This window comes from Adiantum capillus-veneris, chromosome 20 (genome assembly GCF_014529385.1).
Source record: "Adiantum capillus-veneris isolate H3 chromosome 20, ASM1452938v2, whole genome shotgun sequence".
Taxonomy (NCBI): domain Eukaryota; kingdom Viridiplantae; phylum Streptophyta; class Polypodiopsida; order Polypodiales; family Pteridaceae; genus Adiantum; species Adiantum capillus-veneris.
This window is the reverse complement of record NC_140950.1, coordinates 13,176,123-13,192,922: the sequence shown is the minus strand read 5'-3', so window position 1 is coordinate 13,192,922 and position 16,800 is coordinate 13,176,123. Positions and strand designations below refer to the sequence as shown.

Here is a 16,800-nt window from a genome sequence, read left to right as displayed (position 1 = left end):
AGAGGTTGCTAGCGTTAGTAAACGCTAGGGGAAGGGCTGCCTTTGGGTAGGGGAAAACGCCAAGCAGGGGAATTGATGGCGATGGTCTTGCTGGGGGAGGAAACGCCAAGGGATGAAGAGTATGGCGCTAGGTCTTGAATGATGTTGGCGGTGACGGCAATGGAAAACGCCAAGGTTCTTGCTGGGTCCTGCTGAGAAGGTGCCTGTTGAGCATGTGCTCCTGCTGCCTCTTCTGCCAGAAAGTGCTAACTTGGGTTTGCTTACATATTAACTTAGCAAAATTGCCCTACCTAGTTTTGTTGGAAAGTCACTTAAAAATAATAAGTGAAAATAACCAAAAATAGGAAAAATAGGCTAAATGCATTGGAAAATTCCCCGGACTGATAATCATGCTGTGTGCAACCGGAGGATATGCATCTATGCTAAGTGACTAGGCATGCACGGTCTACGAATAGACTCACAAAAGTGCCAGACCACTGCTAAATCTAAACTGACTGGACTGACTGAACCCTGTTGTGGTGTAGCTTGTCCACGGACACATAGGGTTGGGATGTGTCACGTGACAAAGGGTGGTCCGGCATAGAACTGTCATGCCCAATGGATAGACACGAGATGCACACAACTACGAGTGCTACTGACACTACCAATGTTCTGCACACGAGACCACTGACACGGTCTCCACATGTGCATCACCTTCGACATGCTCTGAGAGCATAGATTTGGTGCATCTCCCCCTGGCTAGATCTAGATGTGGATCTAGATCTCGGTCAAAGAAACCTGCTACTACAAGGCCTGTGAAGAGCTGCCCTGAGGAGGTACTGCACCGTGGAGAATGTCACAGGCTTGGTCACTCAAAGTCGGAAATCCGACACGACACATGAGTAAATCACTTAAAATACTTCACAACTTTAAATACTTGAGTCGACACCGCTCGACGTAGTTCCGTGCCCAAAGAGATTGGCCCCGAAGACTGGCACTCCTTTCGGTATTTCTTTTATATTAACGCTTGACGAAAGTACAACTCCCGCGGGTCCTCGGCTATCAGACTCTGCATCTAGAGGCTCTGAAGAGTGAGGTCCTTGGGCTCCTTTTATTCTTACAAGGGATGCCAAAAGCAGAGCCCCAAAAGTAGTTAAACTCAAAAGCAAACTGTCCCAAAAGCAACTGGTCTTCAAAAACTGCCAAAAAGGATCAACGCAGATTGCGGAAATTTGTACAACCTTGCCACGGCAACAACTAGCGTGAAAAGCGAAAATCCGTACAATCTGTCACGTGTCATGTTGTCCGTGCAGCTTGTCAGCCAGGTGTGTGTGTCCGGGCAGTTTTGTCGCGTCATCATTTTGTGACATATCCCCTTCTTGAAAGAATTGTAATCGCCCTCGATTACGCCTGCAAAATCAGGCATAAGCCATAAATCAGTTCAATAGACACTGACTCTAAGAACCAATGTCACAAAGTGATGACGTGGCTACCGACAGCAAAAACCCTAATTTCTGCAAGAAACCCTAAAATTCCTGCAAACCCTAATTTTGCAAAAACCCTAATTTTTAAAACCCTAACCCTAACTGCTGGCTGAAACCCTAAGTGACTAGAAACCCTAAAAGCAGGCGCCAGTGCCATGTGGCAACAGTGTACGGATTCCCGGAAATCACGGAGATGCTTTTTCCCTTTTCTAGCGACGCAAATTGGCAGCTTTTTGCTACGCAAGAGAAAGTGGAGAGAGGGAGAGAGAATTTGCTTTATTTTCCTTGCTCTCTTGAGAGAGAGAGAGAGAGAGAGAGAGAGAGAGAAATTGCTTACGAACTGAAGGCTTTTGGGGCTCTGCTTTTGGGCATCCCTTATAACCTTTAAATTAGTGGTTTAGGGCTCACTTCTCAGAGCATCTAGACGCAGAGGCTGAGAGTGAAACCCTAACCGCTCTTTGTACTCTGACATTGATTTTAATACATAAAGGAATACCGAAAGGGGTGCCAGTCTTTGGGGCCAATATATCTAGGCACGGAACTCCGCCGAGCCAACGCAAATCTATTGTGATCTGTGAATTGTTTTGAAGTGGTTATTCGGTGTTGTCGCGATTGATTCTTGGCTTGGAGTGTCCAAGTCTGTTACAGTGGTATCAGAGCACGGCCGATTTTATTTTATTTTTTACGAGAAATCAGATCCCCAATTCTTTTCGCGGCACTTATGGCTTCACGCAAGGATCGGTCGACTCCCTCTACATCTGGAGATGTGGGCAAGGATCACAACGAAGATTCCGGCAGAGAGTATGGCCCGCCTCGGCCTACTCAGGCGGAGTAAAGAGAGATGAAGCGTCGTCAATTGATCGGCGATGCAACAAAGATAATGCTCAGTTTTGCGAAGGATCCGAAATTGGCAAAATATATGAGCAAGACTTCTTTTCAGGATGTGCATGTGCAATGACAGAAAACCACTACACCACCCCAAAGCTCTCAAGAAACCTTCTGATCACAAACAGTATTCAAAGAAGGAATTACAAGAGGTGGTTGATGCACGGATTGCTCAGCTTTTTGACGCGCAAAAGAAAGCCAAAAAGCACGGCAAAAAGCAGAAGAAAAGCACTGACTTCCCAAGATATTTGGGTCGTCAGTCGACATTTGACAAAGCAAAGAAACAGAAGAAGTGTGTTCACTTTGAAGGAGTACCAAGTTTTTCTTCTTCTTCTTCTCACAGTTCTTCTAGCTCTTCATATTCGAGCGAAGAAGACAGAAAAGGTAAAAAGCGAAGCAAGAAACAAAGCTTCGGAAAGGGCAAGAAAAAGGCAAAGAAGGCTAAATCTCGCCTAGAGACTAACAGTTCTACTGAGGACTCGTCTACAGACAGCTCAGATTTTGATGACAGAAACTTTTATGCGAACAAGAAGAATTTTTACAAAGCCAACCAGTATGACTTTCTCAAAGATAAAAGCAAGAAAGTCCGAGAGTTTAAGGAAGGTGGCCACTCGATCAAGTTTGATACATTTTCAAGATACTCAGATGCTTCGAAGGCTTTGTCTTTTATACAGCAGTTTGACATCGCTTTCGTAGGAGGACGCTATTGAGAGCACTCCAAGATTCGGAGAGTTGCCTCTTACTTTAAGGGAAATGCTCGCACTTGGTGGTCCACGCCTCTTTTAAACAAGACTGCGCAAGTTAAATGGCTGAAATTTAAGGAGCTTTTTATTTCTTCTTGGTTGATGCAAGAGTATGAACGAGATATACGAGCTACTTGGAACCATCTTCGGATGACCAAGAAAGATACAATCAATGCTTACTGTGAAAGATTCTGGAGCTCTTTTCTACCCACCTCTTCATTCAAGAAGATCTCGTTCAGAGAACAGATTGAGCGGTTTACCTTGGGTCTACCTACAAAGATCCGAGATCACTGCTTGGAGCAGAAGTCAGCGAAAAAAATATAAAGGGGTCAAAATAAATCTCTCATTATAAGTCCACCATAAAAAGATGAATATTTTTGGTGTTCTAATTTATGAGAAGTAATAGAGAATAGATGTAGAAAGGAAAAAAATCACAATAGTGAAAAAATATACACATAAATAAAACTAGTTTTTTGGATTTTTGTTGGGATGGAGTTACACCAAAAATAAGAGAAGCTTGCATGAAATTATTTTTATATAGAATAAATAGTATGCAAAATGATAAGAAAAAATGTGGTAATGATGAGTCAATGTACATAGCATAAATAACACACCTTAGGTAAAAATATTTAAATAAAAACCAAAATAATTATGAAAATTCCTTTTATTTAGGCTCTATATACAATGAAATATTTACACATAAATGGGCCATAATATATATATATATATATATATATATATATATATATATATATATATATATATATATATATATATTGTTTTTGGCTCAACTATTCCAGTGACTAGCTAATTGAGGGTTTTTTAAGAAAATATCGGGAAAGTCCCCTAACTCACACACGCCTATGTATAGTGAAATGGTAGGGATAGCCACAGTGTTTGAATGATTTTGGTAGGGTGGGTTAACTCACTATGGCAATTACAGAGAGCCGAAAAACGGCTATCATTAGCCCTCCCCTAGGATGATGGTATATTCATGTACCATCATAAAGCATCTTTTCCAAAGAGAGTGCTTCAGAGTCCTTAGCTCTTCATTGTTTGGCCCCTCAGAATTTTGGCTGGAGTTACACTCATGCTTCATGTAACAATACTTACATGAGACAGCTGTCCTTTGACAGATCTTTGGTGGATCCTTTGGTAGAAGGAGACTCAAATAGGGCTTCAAGCGATAACCATTTACCTTCCTAGAGTGCTCTTTCCCATTCAAGTCCATAAGTTGATAATAACTTGAATTGAAATCCTTCTTAACTATGTATAGCCCCTGCCATCTAGTTTCAAATTTGGCATCAAAACGATTATCGAGTCGATTGTCATACCTTAGCACAAGATCTCCTTCATTGATGCCTTTGTCCTTTAGTTTCTTGTCGAGCTTTTCTTTCGCCTGCGTAGCTTTCCTCTTGTAGCACTCGTATGCTGCTTCTCTTTTCCACTCAAGCTCAGCTAAGGTAAGAAGTCGATCCATCCATGCTTCTTGATTATCTTGTGCTGCTTTGCCATGAAGTCGCATTGTTGGAATGTTGAGCTCAATTCGTTGTAAAACCTCTTGACCATAGACCAAGTGAAATGGTGTAAACTCCGTGGCTTCCCTATATGTGGTTCGATACGCCCACAAGGCACCATCCAAGAAGTCATCCCACAACTTTGTCTTGTTTCTCACCATTTTTCTAATGATGCCTGCAATGACACCATTAGCTTTTCTACCAGACCATTTGACTGGGGATAGTAGGGTGTACTGTGACGATGTAGAATGTGAAGTTATTTACAGACTTCTGTGAGCAAGCCCTTTCTAAACCCTGGACCATTATCAGAAACAATCTCCAAAGGTGTGCAAAATCTACAACAAATGTGAGTGTAGATGAATTTGTTCACTGTCCTCTCGTTTACCTTTGCCACACTTTGTGCTTCCACCCACCTAGTCATATAGTCTACAGCCACGAGAATGTAAAGTTACCATTTTTTGTCCTAGGCAGAGAACCCATATTCAGGAGTTGATGAGTCATGCGAAGCGGGGCTTTGCCATTCACTCTAGCAGTCTGACCTACCCCACAGATGAGGCCGAACAAACTTCTGGGAATGAAAGTAGAAAGAAAAAGAGCAACCCAGAGAAAAAGGATGCACGACCCAAGCTTACTCCTCAGGAGTGAGCTCGAAATCATCAAGGAGGGGAAGTGCTTTGGATGCGGGGAACATGGACATATCTCCGCAAAGTTCCCTAAAAAGGCACACAAAGAATAGAATGATAAGGACGACGACAGGCTTGAGAGTTCGAGAGCAGCTGAGGAACGTGGACGAAAAGGCAAGATGAAAACAGGACTGGTTCCAGATTGTGTGGGTACCGATCCCAACACCATGGACGAGAGTACAGAACTTTGCCGAGCTTGGGGCAAAGTGAAAGATCAAGAGACCCTGATCTTCTTTGATGGAGAAGCCAAGGCCAACTTCATTTCACCGGAATTGGCGGCGCGGCTCGAGATCACTCCCGATCGGATGGGACCACTTGCGGAGGCAGTTCTAGCGGCACCCAGCAGGGATGTAGCCATTACACCTGTCATTGGCAAACTTCGGTTGCATTGTCAGGGGTATTTGGGGCACGAGGACTTCTTCAAAATGCCTTTGGAGGTTTGTGATGTTCTCTCAGGGATTCCCTGGTACCACAAGAACAACGCCGTGGTCGATTATCGGACGAGAAAAGCGACTTTGACTATAGAAAGGGCAGAACAACTGTACTTGATATTAAACTAAAGGGCGAGTCTGTCCCTATTGTATCAGCTTCGGCCATTTCAAAATTAATGAAATCCAGTCTGTTTGTTTACTCGATCTTTATGAAAGAATTGAGCGATCAGTAGGGGACAAATATGTCTAAACTTGATAAAGCACGCCAAGATTTTCTCCACTCTCACGCCGATTGCTTCATAGAGGGTCTACCAGGCGAGTTACCACATGCTCGTCCTGAAGATAATACCATTGATTTGATACCTAGAAGCACACGACCGAACCGGCCACCTTACAGTGTGAGCCGAGCACAGAATGAAGAGATTATGAACCAAGTGAAAGACCTCTTGGAAAAGGGTCTTGTCCAGCCTAGTACTTCACCGTATTGCTCTCCAGTGTTGTTGGTTTTAAAGAAAGACGGACCTTGGAGGATGTGCATCGGTTATAGAGCTCTCAACAAAATCACCATCAAGAACAGATTTCCGATTCCTAGGATCGATGATATACTCGACAGGTTACAAGGATCATCGTGCTTTAGCAGGATTGACCTAAGAGTGGATACCATCAGATCCGAATCGCGTCGGGAGACGTCTACAAGACAGCCTTTCGGACTACTTTTGGGTTATTTGAGTTTTGGTGATGCCTTTTGGCTTAACCAATGCTCCTCCGACATTTAACCGGATGATGGACATGATTTTTCGAGAGTACAAACTATTTGTTGCACTTTCTTTGACGACATCATTGTTTTCTCCAAGAATGAGGCAGAACACAGAGATCATCTACTTCAGGTCTTTCAGGCATTACGAGATCACAAGTTAGTGATTAATGCAAAGAAAAGTGAATTTTCCCTACCAGAGATACACTTTTTGGGACACATTGTCTCAGCAGCAGGAGTGCAAATGAATCCGGCCAAGATAGAGACTATACCTGTGGCCCGATTTGAAGAATGTCCATGAAGTTAGAAGCTTCTTGGGACTGTGCTCGTACTACAGGCGGTTCATACGAAAGTTTGCGGAGGTTGCTTCCCCTTTGCATATCTTGACACAGAAAGGAGTCCCTTTCTCGTGGGGATCCACAGAGGTGACTGCCTTTCAGACATTGAAAGAGAAATTGACTACGGGACCAATTTTGACTTTGCAGAATTTGCAAAATTCATTTGAAGTATATTGTGATGCTTGTGGTCGTAGTCTGGGTGCGGTCTTGATGCAAGAAGGCCATGTCATTGCTTACGAGAGCCGATTGTTCTCTAGGCCGGAGATGACAACACAGATTTATGAGAAAGAGCTTCTGGTGGTTATCCATGCTCTTACTCAGTGGCGGCATTACCTACTCGGAGCGGATTTTACTGTCTTTACAGACCATCAGAGTTGCGCTACTTCTTGTCACAGAAGCAGCTTTCGGAAAAGCAGATGCGGTGGGCGAACATCTTGTCAGAGTTTCACTTCCAAATTGTCCATGTGCAGGGACAGAAGAATGTGGTGGCAGATGCTTTGTCTCGGAAGCCATTGGTTCTGGCTATTTCCACGATACATCATATGAGCTTCGAGGATATGGTCGATCAGTATGCCACAGATATAGATTTTGCAGGTATTTTCACACGGATACGGGATGGGGAGACATTAGCAGGATACTCCATTCGGGAAGGCTACTTGATGAGAAAAACCATGTTGTGCGTTACACAACCGTTGAGTAAAAAAGGTTATGACTGAATGCCACTGTCCACCTTTTACGGGTCACCGCAGCATTGCTACCACCATGAAGGGGGTAGAGAGATACTTCTTTTGGCCGAGACTCAAAAAGGATGTGGAAGAGTTTGTGCGCAATTGCTTAGTATGCCAGAAGATCAAGTTTGACAGGGATAAGGCACAGGGATTGTTAGAGCCTTTACCCATACCCACCCGCCCCTGGGAAAGTATTGCAATGGATTTCATTTTTGATCTCCCGAGAACACAGAGTGTTCACGATGGTATCTGGATTGTTATTGACAGATTTAGCAAACAGGCTCATTTCATTCCAGTGAAGAAAACAGTCAAGCCCGATCACTTAGCGAGACTGTTTGTGGCCCAGATCTTCAGATTACATGGCATGCCTGAGACGATTGTCTCCGACAAAGACCCCAATTTACGAGTTTGTTTTGGAAGGCAATTTGGGAGAACATTGGCACGCGGTTGCAGTTCTCGTCATCGTTCCACCCGCAGACTGATGGGCAATCTGAAATTGCAAATTCAGTGGTTCTAGATTTCTTGAAGTCTTATATCTTAGATCAGAAGACTCAATGGGAAAAGTACTTACCTTTGGTGGAATTTGCCCACAATAACACGATACACTCTTCGACGGGGAAGGCGCCATTTGAGATTGTTGAAGGTGCTGCGAAGGTTCCACCCTTCCTAAGCACGAAAGATAAGATCTTTAAAGCGGATGAATATACGCGAGATTTGAGATACGGCTTTTGCCAAGGTTCACGATGTCACAAAACGGGAGCGTACACGAGCACTTAGAAAATCTGAAAATTATAATTCCTTGAAAACATGAGAGAAGGGAGAAGATCGACATAGTATTGGGGACCAGAAGATGGGCTGGTCCCCCCCCCGTTAAGAGTATTCTTTTATTCAAGGAGAATTCTTATACAAGCACGAGAACCCGAGGAAACCCCTCCGTTCTGTAATCTTAGACCCGAAGGTCGTACTCTCCCGTAAAGGGCTTGGGCACAAGGCCGTTCCTTCCCGTAAGGGACTTAGGCGCGAAGCCGTACTTTCCCGTAAGGGATTTAGGCGTGAGGCCGTACTTTCCCTTAAAGGGCCTTCCCGTAAGACGGGAGATTCCTGCAAAACAAATCACACAGAGCAACAATTCTCAATGCGTATCAACACCTTATACCTGTCGCTCCTTGCTCGGAGAATTGACCTTCGTACTCAGTCGTCACGCGAACACTTACAGTTTCCGTCGCCAGTCTTTCCTCCAGAATCCCAGCACTTGCACTTCCTGCTGCTTCCGGCTCCTCCAAACTGAAACGCTAGCTACCCTTTTATAGGGTCTGGCACCCGGCGGGAATAGAGCCGAAAAAGCAGGGCCTAGCGCTCCTAGAGAGAGGAGAGAGAAAATCGTTGAAGCTGACGCTTTCTAGAGAGAGGAGAGAGAGAGAGAGAGAGAGATCGCAGATTTCAGCCCTCTGCGTTGGTTTTAGCGCTGGCTTTTTTATAAGGGACTTGCTTGCTTTATTTTATTAATAAAAGGGCTGGTCACTTTGAAGTGACCGGCCACTTTATAAAATAAAGTGTGAACCTGTTCAAACTTTAAAAACTCACTCAGTTAGTGAAAATAATGCTACACGGACACATTCCAAGCGTCCCCGGGTGCAGGACACAACACAGATGCAATGCAGACACAGACTCCTCACGGGAAAGCATCTGCCTTCCCGCGACTGTTCCTGCTTTTCGTAAAAAGCTTCATTGAACCCATCTTTATTCTTGTGCTTGCGTTCTTACACGTATTTTCTTACTCAGTTCGGATTTCCTCCTTAGCCTACGGGATACCCCCTTCCTGATGCACCCGTCACCCATCATGTGACGCATCAAGGGCACTCGTAACCCGGCCCTTTCCACCGAACTTACGGAAACTCCTTCGCGATGTTTACCGTCACCCATCAAATGACACATCAGAGTTGTCCGTTCCTGATGGCAGTTCCTGTAGCTACAATCTTTTTTAACAGTTCTTAGTGCACATAATAAAATATCCTAAAAAAGAGATTTCATCATTAAAAATAAGAAAATAGTCCAATTAGCAACATCCCTCTGGCTTCTAAACACTTGACCTCAACTGTAGTGCTCGGGATATATACCTCCAGTATCTCGGGATAAGCTGCTAATTCCTCCTGCGTCATCCACTGAGCATCTAGATTCGAATAGTTCTTAAACTTAACCAAGTTATCTTTCCGGATTTGAGAGACCGCTCCTGATGACTTACTATCTGCTTCGGTTGGAGTATTTCTTCTGTTTCCTCAACCTCAGGAGGTTCCTCAGCACTAGGCTGGCTTGGAGGCGGTCCCACATACGGCCGGAGTAAGCTGACATGGAAAGCATTATGGATCTTCCAATTAGGCGGTAGCTCTAATCGGAAAGCGACATCATTCACTCGCTCAGTAATCTTAAACGGCCCATAATAATGGGTAGAAAGTTTTACCACTTTCCCCTTATGAGACGCTTGTTTCTTAAGTCTTGCCTTCTCAAACTTGAGTAAGACTAATTGTCCGACTGTTAAGTCTAGATTCCTTCTGTGCTTGTCTGCAGCTTTCTTATGCTTTTCCTGAGAGCGTAGAATAGCTCTCCTAACTTGCCCGTAGGCGGTGTCCAAATCCCGGACAAATTCATCTGCTGCAAAGATCTTATCCTTAGTTAAAAGGATGGGTGGAAGCAAAGGCTTACCATAGAGAATCTCAAAAGGTGCTTTCCCCGTCGATGAGTGTATGGTATTGTTATACGCATACTCGACAAGAGGCAAATATTTCTCCCAATCAGATTGCCTGTCTGACACATAAGCTTTTAACATATCCAATACTGTGGAATTGGCTCTCACTTTGCCCGTCCGTTTGAGGATGGTAGGCAGATGAAAAATTCAGCTTTGTACCAAGATTATCCATCAAGGCACGCCAAAAATTTCCTGTCATGCGAGGATCTCGATCACTCACAATTGACTTAGGCATTCCATGATGCTTAAAGATCTGTGCTAGGAAGACCTTAGCCATATGATCTGCTTTGATCGTTTTCTTGACTGGCATAAAGTGTGCTTGCTTACTAAACCAGTCCACAATGGTCCAGATCGCGTCATTTCCAGTCTGAGTTCTAGGGAGGTCCATGATGAAGTCCATGGCAATACTTTCCCAAGGTTAGTTAGGCACAGGCAAAGGTTGTAGCAACCCAGGCGTCTTATGCCGATCATACTTCACTTTTTGGCAAACCAAGCATTCCCTGACATACTTATCAATGTCTGCTTTAAGGCTAGGCCAAAAGAAATATCTTTCCATTGCTAAGGTTGTAGGGAGACTACCCCGATGACCCGCATAAGGCGAAGCGTGTGCTTCATCCATGATCTTCTTTCTTAATGGTTCCGCCACACATATGGCCTGATGGTGGTAGAGATAACCGTCCCGAATGGAATAGGAAAACTCATTCTCTCCACGATGTAGCTTTCCCCAAATGGTGGAGAAGTCTGGATCATTCGGATACAAATCCGGTAGTGCTTCTAATTCTTGGTGATACACCGAAGTGATAGCGTTCACCCTTGGCCGCCTAGACAATGCGTCTGCGACCACATTCTTACTCCCAACCGTGTGAAGGATCTGGAAGTGAAACATAGACAAAAAGTTTGCCCATCTCATCTGCTTTTCAAATAGTTTCCTTTGCGTAAGAAGATACCGCAAACTCTGGTGATCAATCTTGATCACAAAATCCGCTCCTAGAAGATAGTGCTTCCAGTTGGATAAGGCGTGAATCACAGCCGTGAGTTCCTTTTCGTAGATTGATGCATGCAACTCTGCATCCTTAAGCCGTTTGCTTTCGTAGGCCACTGCATGGCCTTCCTGGTTCAACACTGCTCCGATGCAATCGCCTGAACAATCGCAATGAACCTCAAATGGTTTCCTTAAGTCGGGCACTATCAAAATAGGTCCATGGCTTAGCAAGTACTTGAGCCGATCAAAAGCTCCTTGTTGTCTCGATCCCCATCTGAAAGGAATCTTCTTCTTTGTCAAATCATGAAGTTGTCCTGCTACATGAGCAAATCCTCGGACAAACCTTCGATAATATGAACATAATCCCAAAAAGCTACGTACATCATGTACCGTAGTGGGAATAGGCCAATCTTCTACCACTCGGATCTTGGCAGGATCCATACTCACTTTATTGTGGGAGACTATATGGCCGAGATAGTGAATCTCAGAGAGAAAGAACTCGCTCTTCTTTGCATTCACATGCAACTCATGCTTTCGCAATTCTTGAAACACTAAGTCCAAGTGCTTCCGATGTTCCTCTTCTGACTTAGAGAAGATGAGTATGTCGTCAAAGAATACTCCCGTAAAAGCTCGATACGGGCTGAAAATGCGGTCCATCATGCGATTGAACGTCGTAGGAGCATTGGTCAAGCCGAAAGGCATTACCAAGAATTCATATAGTCCAAAGGTTGTGCGGAAAGCAATCTTATGGACATCCTCAGGGGCGATCCGTATCTGATGATACCCACTCTTTAAGTCTATGCGACTAAAGACACTTGCACCCTGCAACTTATCAAGTATATCATCAATCCGAGGGATCGAAAAGCGATTCTTGATTGTGATCGTGTTTAAAGACCGATAGTCTATGCACATTCGAAACGTGCCATCTTTCTTTTGCACCAGTAGAACTGGAGAGCAGTAGGGTGAAGCACTTGGCCGTACTAACCCTTTCTCTAGAAGCTCGTTGACTTGCTTCAAAATTTCCTCTTGCTGAGCAAGACTCACCCGATAAGGGGGTTGATTGGGAGACGAGCTACCGGTATAAGGTCTATGCGATGATCTTCCGGGCGTACCGGACGGAGTTCATCAGGAAGTGTTTCCGTAAAACAATCCTTGTACTTTTCAATAAATTGAAGACGCTTAATTTCCAGACTAGAGAGAGAGTCCCTACTAGTTTTATCCTTTGCAAAAATCAAGTAAGCAGAAACACACTTCTTCATTTCTTTCTTAATGGAGATATGGCTTACAATTGGGAACTGCCAATCTCTTGCATCAGCTTGAATCTTTATTTTCTTACCCCCATGATCAAAAGTGAGGGTCTTTTCCACATAATCGGGAATAGGTGTCATGTGAAAGTGCCATGGCATACCCAAGATGATATCACATCCCTCGATGGGTGCCATCAAAAATGATTCACGGTCCTTGTACTCGCCAATCCGAAGATTGAGCTGTCCTTGCACGGGAGTTGCATTGGTTGTCAACCCTCGAATGCCGATCCGGATGTAACCGGTGTGCCAAGCTGAGCCGGTGTAAGGCACAAACGTTCTGCAGTATCCACGCAAATGAAGTTATCCGTGGATCCTGGATCATAAAGAATCAGTACTCGCTAGTTGTTCAAAGACCCCCAGCCCTTCAGAAGTTGACGCTTCCCTTTCTCTGTTTCTGTGTTTACTTGAAAAATCTGGAATTGAGTTCGAGCTTGGTGGTGCGGGTTCCTTCCTTGCTTTCTCTTGCCTCGTAGAGGCTTGTTCTTGTCGTTGCTGCTTTAGCGAGCACTCCGGTTTCATATGTCCTTTCTCGCCACAGTAGAAGCATCTTCCTTCCTCTCTAAAAGTTTGAAGTTGAGTAGGAGAAAGATACTTAGTTCGCTTGCCAGTGCCCTCTGGCTTCTTAGAATGATCATCGTCTCTAGATGGAGGACATTTTCTTCCTTGGCCCCCTTGGTCATCGTAGACCCCTCTTTGTCTTGCACGGTAAGTGTTATGCTCCATCTTTCTGGGCGTCCCAGTTGAGTGCAAATCCTCAGCAATGATTGCTGACTCCATCATCCTCTGAAGAGTATCATGCGGATACACCTTCATACTCTTTCGAAGCTGCGGTTGGAGACCCGCTTCGAACTTTCTTTTCTTTTCCTCGTCGGCAATCTTCATGAAGGGAGTGACCTTCAGAAGAACCGACCAATACTTGTCCACATAAGTCGTTACTCTTTCATGTTCCTTCTAAGCAAGCCAGTCCCATTCCTGCCGTATGTCCTGCTCAAAGTCAGGTGGAAGAAATTGTTCATAAAATTCAGATTTGAAGCTCTCCCAAGTTCTGGCCTGAGAACCTTCCAGAATCTTGGCTAACCACCAATTACTTGCCGTTTCCTTGAGGTGCATCCCCACATGGCGTAATTTGGATCTTTCTGTGAAGTGCCCATTGGTAAAGGCGACTTCAAACTGTCTGATGAAGGACAGTGCTTTGGAGATGTCTCTCCGTCCGTTGTAAGTTTCGAACTTGATGTCCTTGTCGCCCGATTTGAAGACTCTCATGCGATGTTGAGACTTGCGACCATGCTTCTTGAATCGAGGCTTATCTTTAGGTTGATGTAGGGTAGTGGCAGTAGTAGCGGCTTCCTTCTTCTGACGAGATGATCGAGAAGTAGAGGTATAATCAGGAGAGTAAGATGGAGATGAGATAGAGATGTCCTTGCTCTCGTCTAGCAGAGAGAGCACTTTTTCCTGGCCTTTCCTTGAAGTAGGCCGTTCATTCCGATCCGAAGATCCTTTGTGCACCTCGGCACGTGCTTCTTCTCTTGCCTCCTGTGGTCTCACGCCAACAGTGTTGTCTGGATGCTTGGCTGCATCAGTTCCATTCGTTTTCTTCATTCCACCCAAAAGCTTTTGGACGTCCGACAACAGTAAAATTTGTTGCAACTCCGCAAGCTGAGCTTGCACTTGTTGAAGTTCCTCTTCAACGCTTCTCCCTTGGCTCGACATGGTTCTTCCCGTTCTTCTCGGAATCGTCCTACAGATTCAGTCCATACATACAAACATGTCCACCTTGATATCATTGACAATTGTTGTTAGTTGTTTATTTATAACTACATTAAAATCCCATTTTTTTTATGGCTTTGTGCAGACGGGATGATATACTGGCTATTGTGGAGAGCCGATGGACGTTCATGAGCCGTCTTAAACATGGGATGGCTGCATGTCTCCATCTTCACTACCAAAGCCAGAACTATTCCATGATAGGGATTTGCTTGCACTGCGTGATTCATGCAGCTCATTGATATTTGACGAGGACATGCAAATGAAGATGGATGCTGAGATGACGAGCTTCATTAACAACGACCAATGGCACTGATACAGGAGGCTTCCAAGTTTCCTTTGACTTGGTGGCGGAGCTACGAGAGACACTGTCTTAAAAGCACACTGATCTTGCATTATGACTACTTTTGCAGGTAAATACCAAACCCTAAACCATTAGCACCTTGGGAGCTTTGACTTTGTGGTTTGCAATTTACAATTTCACAAGCATTGTGTTTTCTAAATTGAAGGATCTTACCACTGTAGATTTTCTGAAGGTGAGAACATAGCATAGCACTTGCGCCATTTTTTTGGTAATCTAACGTCAAATTAGTGCTTTACCACTTCAGATCCAAACGGCCAATTTCAATTTGATTTAGATGCCTTGTTTCTTAATGACAACTATAAGCAGGTTTCTAAATCCCCCCTCCCACAAATCCGCGCCATCAAAGTTTCCAACACATTTATGGTGATGATTGGTAAATCCTAGCTGCGCCTGTGAGAGCCCTCCATAAACATGAACTTGCAAAGCAAACACCCCCCTTACTTAAGAATGCACACGCATACATGCATAAAAAAGAAGAGTGCAAAACATATGAAAATTTCGGAAAAGTTGCATAGGTTTCACTATTTTCACTAGTGTGGACAAAAATGCTAAAGAAAAGCACTCACCATGTAGCAGTCGGATGGAGATGGAGAAACCTCGAAGTTCCTGTGCTTTGTGTTGGGCTTCATCTTCATTTAACACGTTAGTACCTTGTCACTGCAGGCAAAATTAAAAGATCTCTTTGTCCAAAAGATTTGACCACAACAGCGAGGAGCTGGTGCTCACTTCTTGTCTCGCGCGGGAATAAATAGGAGCGGAAACAACAATCATGCTGAGCTGCAGATGGCCTCTTGAAACGACAGCAGTGAAACAAATAGTAAAGTAAATAAACAAAACTGCCGCCCCTTCGCCCCCCCCCCCCCCCCCCCCCCCCCCCCCCCCCCCAAAAAAGAAAAAAAAGGGAAAATTACCAAAATACCCCTCTAATTTGCGAAAATTCCCAAGATACCCCTCAAATTTCAAAAATTCCCAAAATACCCTCGTACCTATTTTGGTTGGATTGTTCAAGATTTCTACTCTTTTTTCGTTTTTTGACAATTGACATCCAGTTTTGAGTGCTTAGCATGTAATTTGTCACAAACTACATCGGAAAAAAAAAGGCAATTATGTCTAAAAATATTGAAGCAATTCATCTCCAAAGCTTACATAACCAACTCACATTCTAGTTTTAACATTTTGTACTGATAGACAATCAGCCTTCTTTTGAAAAGCTACAAATCCTTTTATCTTTGGAGAAATTTAATCTCACAACCAGAGGTATTTTGGGAGTTTTGAAATTTGAGGGCTAGTTTGGGAATTTCCACAAACTAGAGGGGTATTTTGGTAATTTTCCAAAAAACTCTCTCTCTCTCTCTCTCTCTCTCTCTCTCTCTCTCTCTCTCTCATACACACACACACACAGACTTCTATTTCTGTCACAAATTGATGACGTGACGAGGGCAACTTGCAGATTTTGGCCGAGAGGGCCTAAGGGGGTTAGGGTTAAAAACCCAAATTTGCCCACCTACCAAATCCAATCAAGGGGTCTAAACCCTCCGACAAATTGCGTATTCATGCTGACGTGGTAAGTTGTACGGACCCTCCGGATTTTGTGATGATTGTTGACATGGCAACTATATGGATTTCCACGATTCGCTCTACAGCCTTTGGGGCAACAATTTTTGGTCCAGTGGCTTTTAGAAGTGTTGCATCTTGTGTAGCTGCTTTTGGAACAGGTCAAGGGCCTTTAAAGTACTTGTAAGGGCCTCACTCTTGGGAGATCAGCTTGGGAACTTCGCTGGAGAGAGAACCCTTGGACACTGTACTTTTGTGAAGCAATATAAAAAAAATATCAAAAGGGGCACCAGTCTTTGGGACGAGTGCATCTTGGCTCAGAACTACGTTGTGCCATGTCGACTCTCTCTCTCTCTCTCTCTCTCTCTCTCTCTCTCTCTCTCTCTCTCTCTCTCTCCCCCCCCCCCCCTTTTACCGTTCACTTCAATTGTGCGCAGTTTCTCACGTGTTGCAACAGATCTTTGTCTTGGAGTGTCCAAGTCTATTACAATGGTATCAAAACACGTATCAAGCCCTTTTCAAGAAGTTCATCTTGAGCTTGAGA

At 44.1% G+C, this 16,800-nt stretch overlaps 1 protein-coding gene across 2 annotated transcripts in view; it reads right to left on the bottom strand.

Moving 5' to 3' along the window:
- The window catches only part of LOC147432123 (protein EIN6 ENHANCER-like), a 56,983-nt gene extending 41,432 nt beyond the window's left edge, over window positions 1–15,551 (bottom strand). For both annotated transcript variants that reach the window (XM_086492127.1, XM_086492128.1), the window contains exon 1: window positions 15,269–15,551. In XM_086492127.1, the coding sequence (XP_086348253.1) occupies window positions 15,269–15,337 (69 nt within the window). In that variant the 5' untranslated portion in view covers window positions 15,338–15,551. The remainder of the gene's footprint in view (window positions 1–15,268) is intronic.
- Window positions 15,552–16,800: the final 1,249 nt, after the last annotated feature.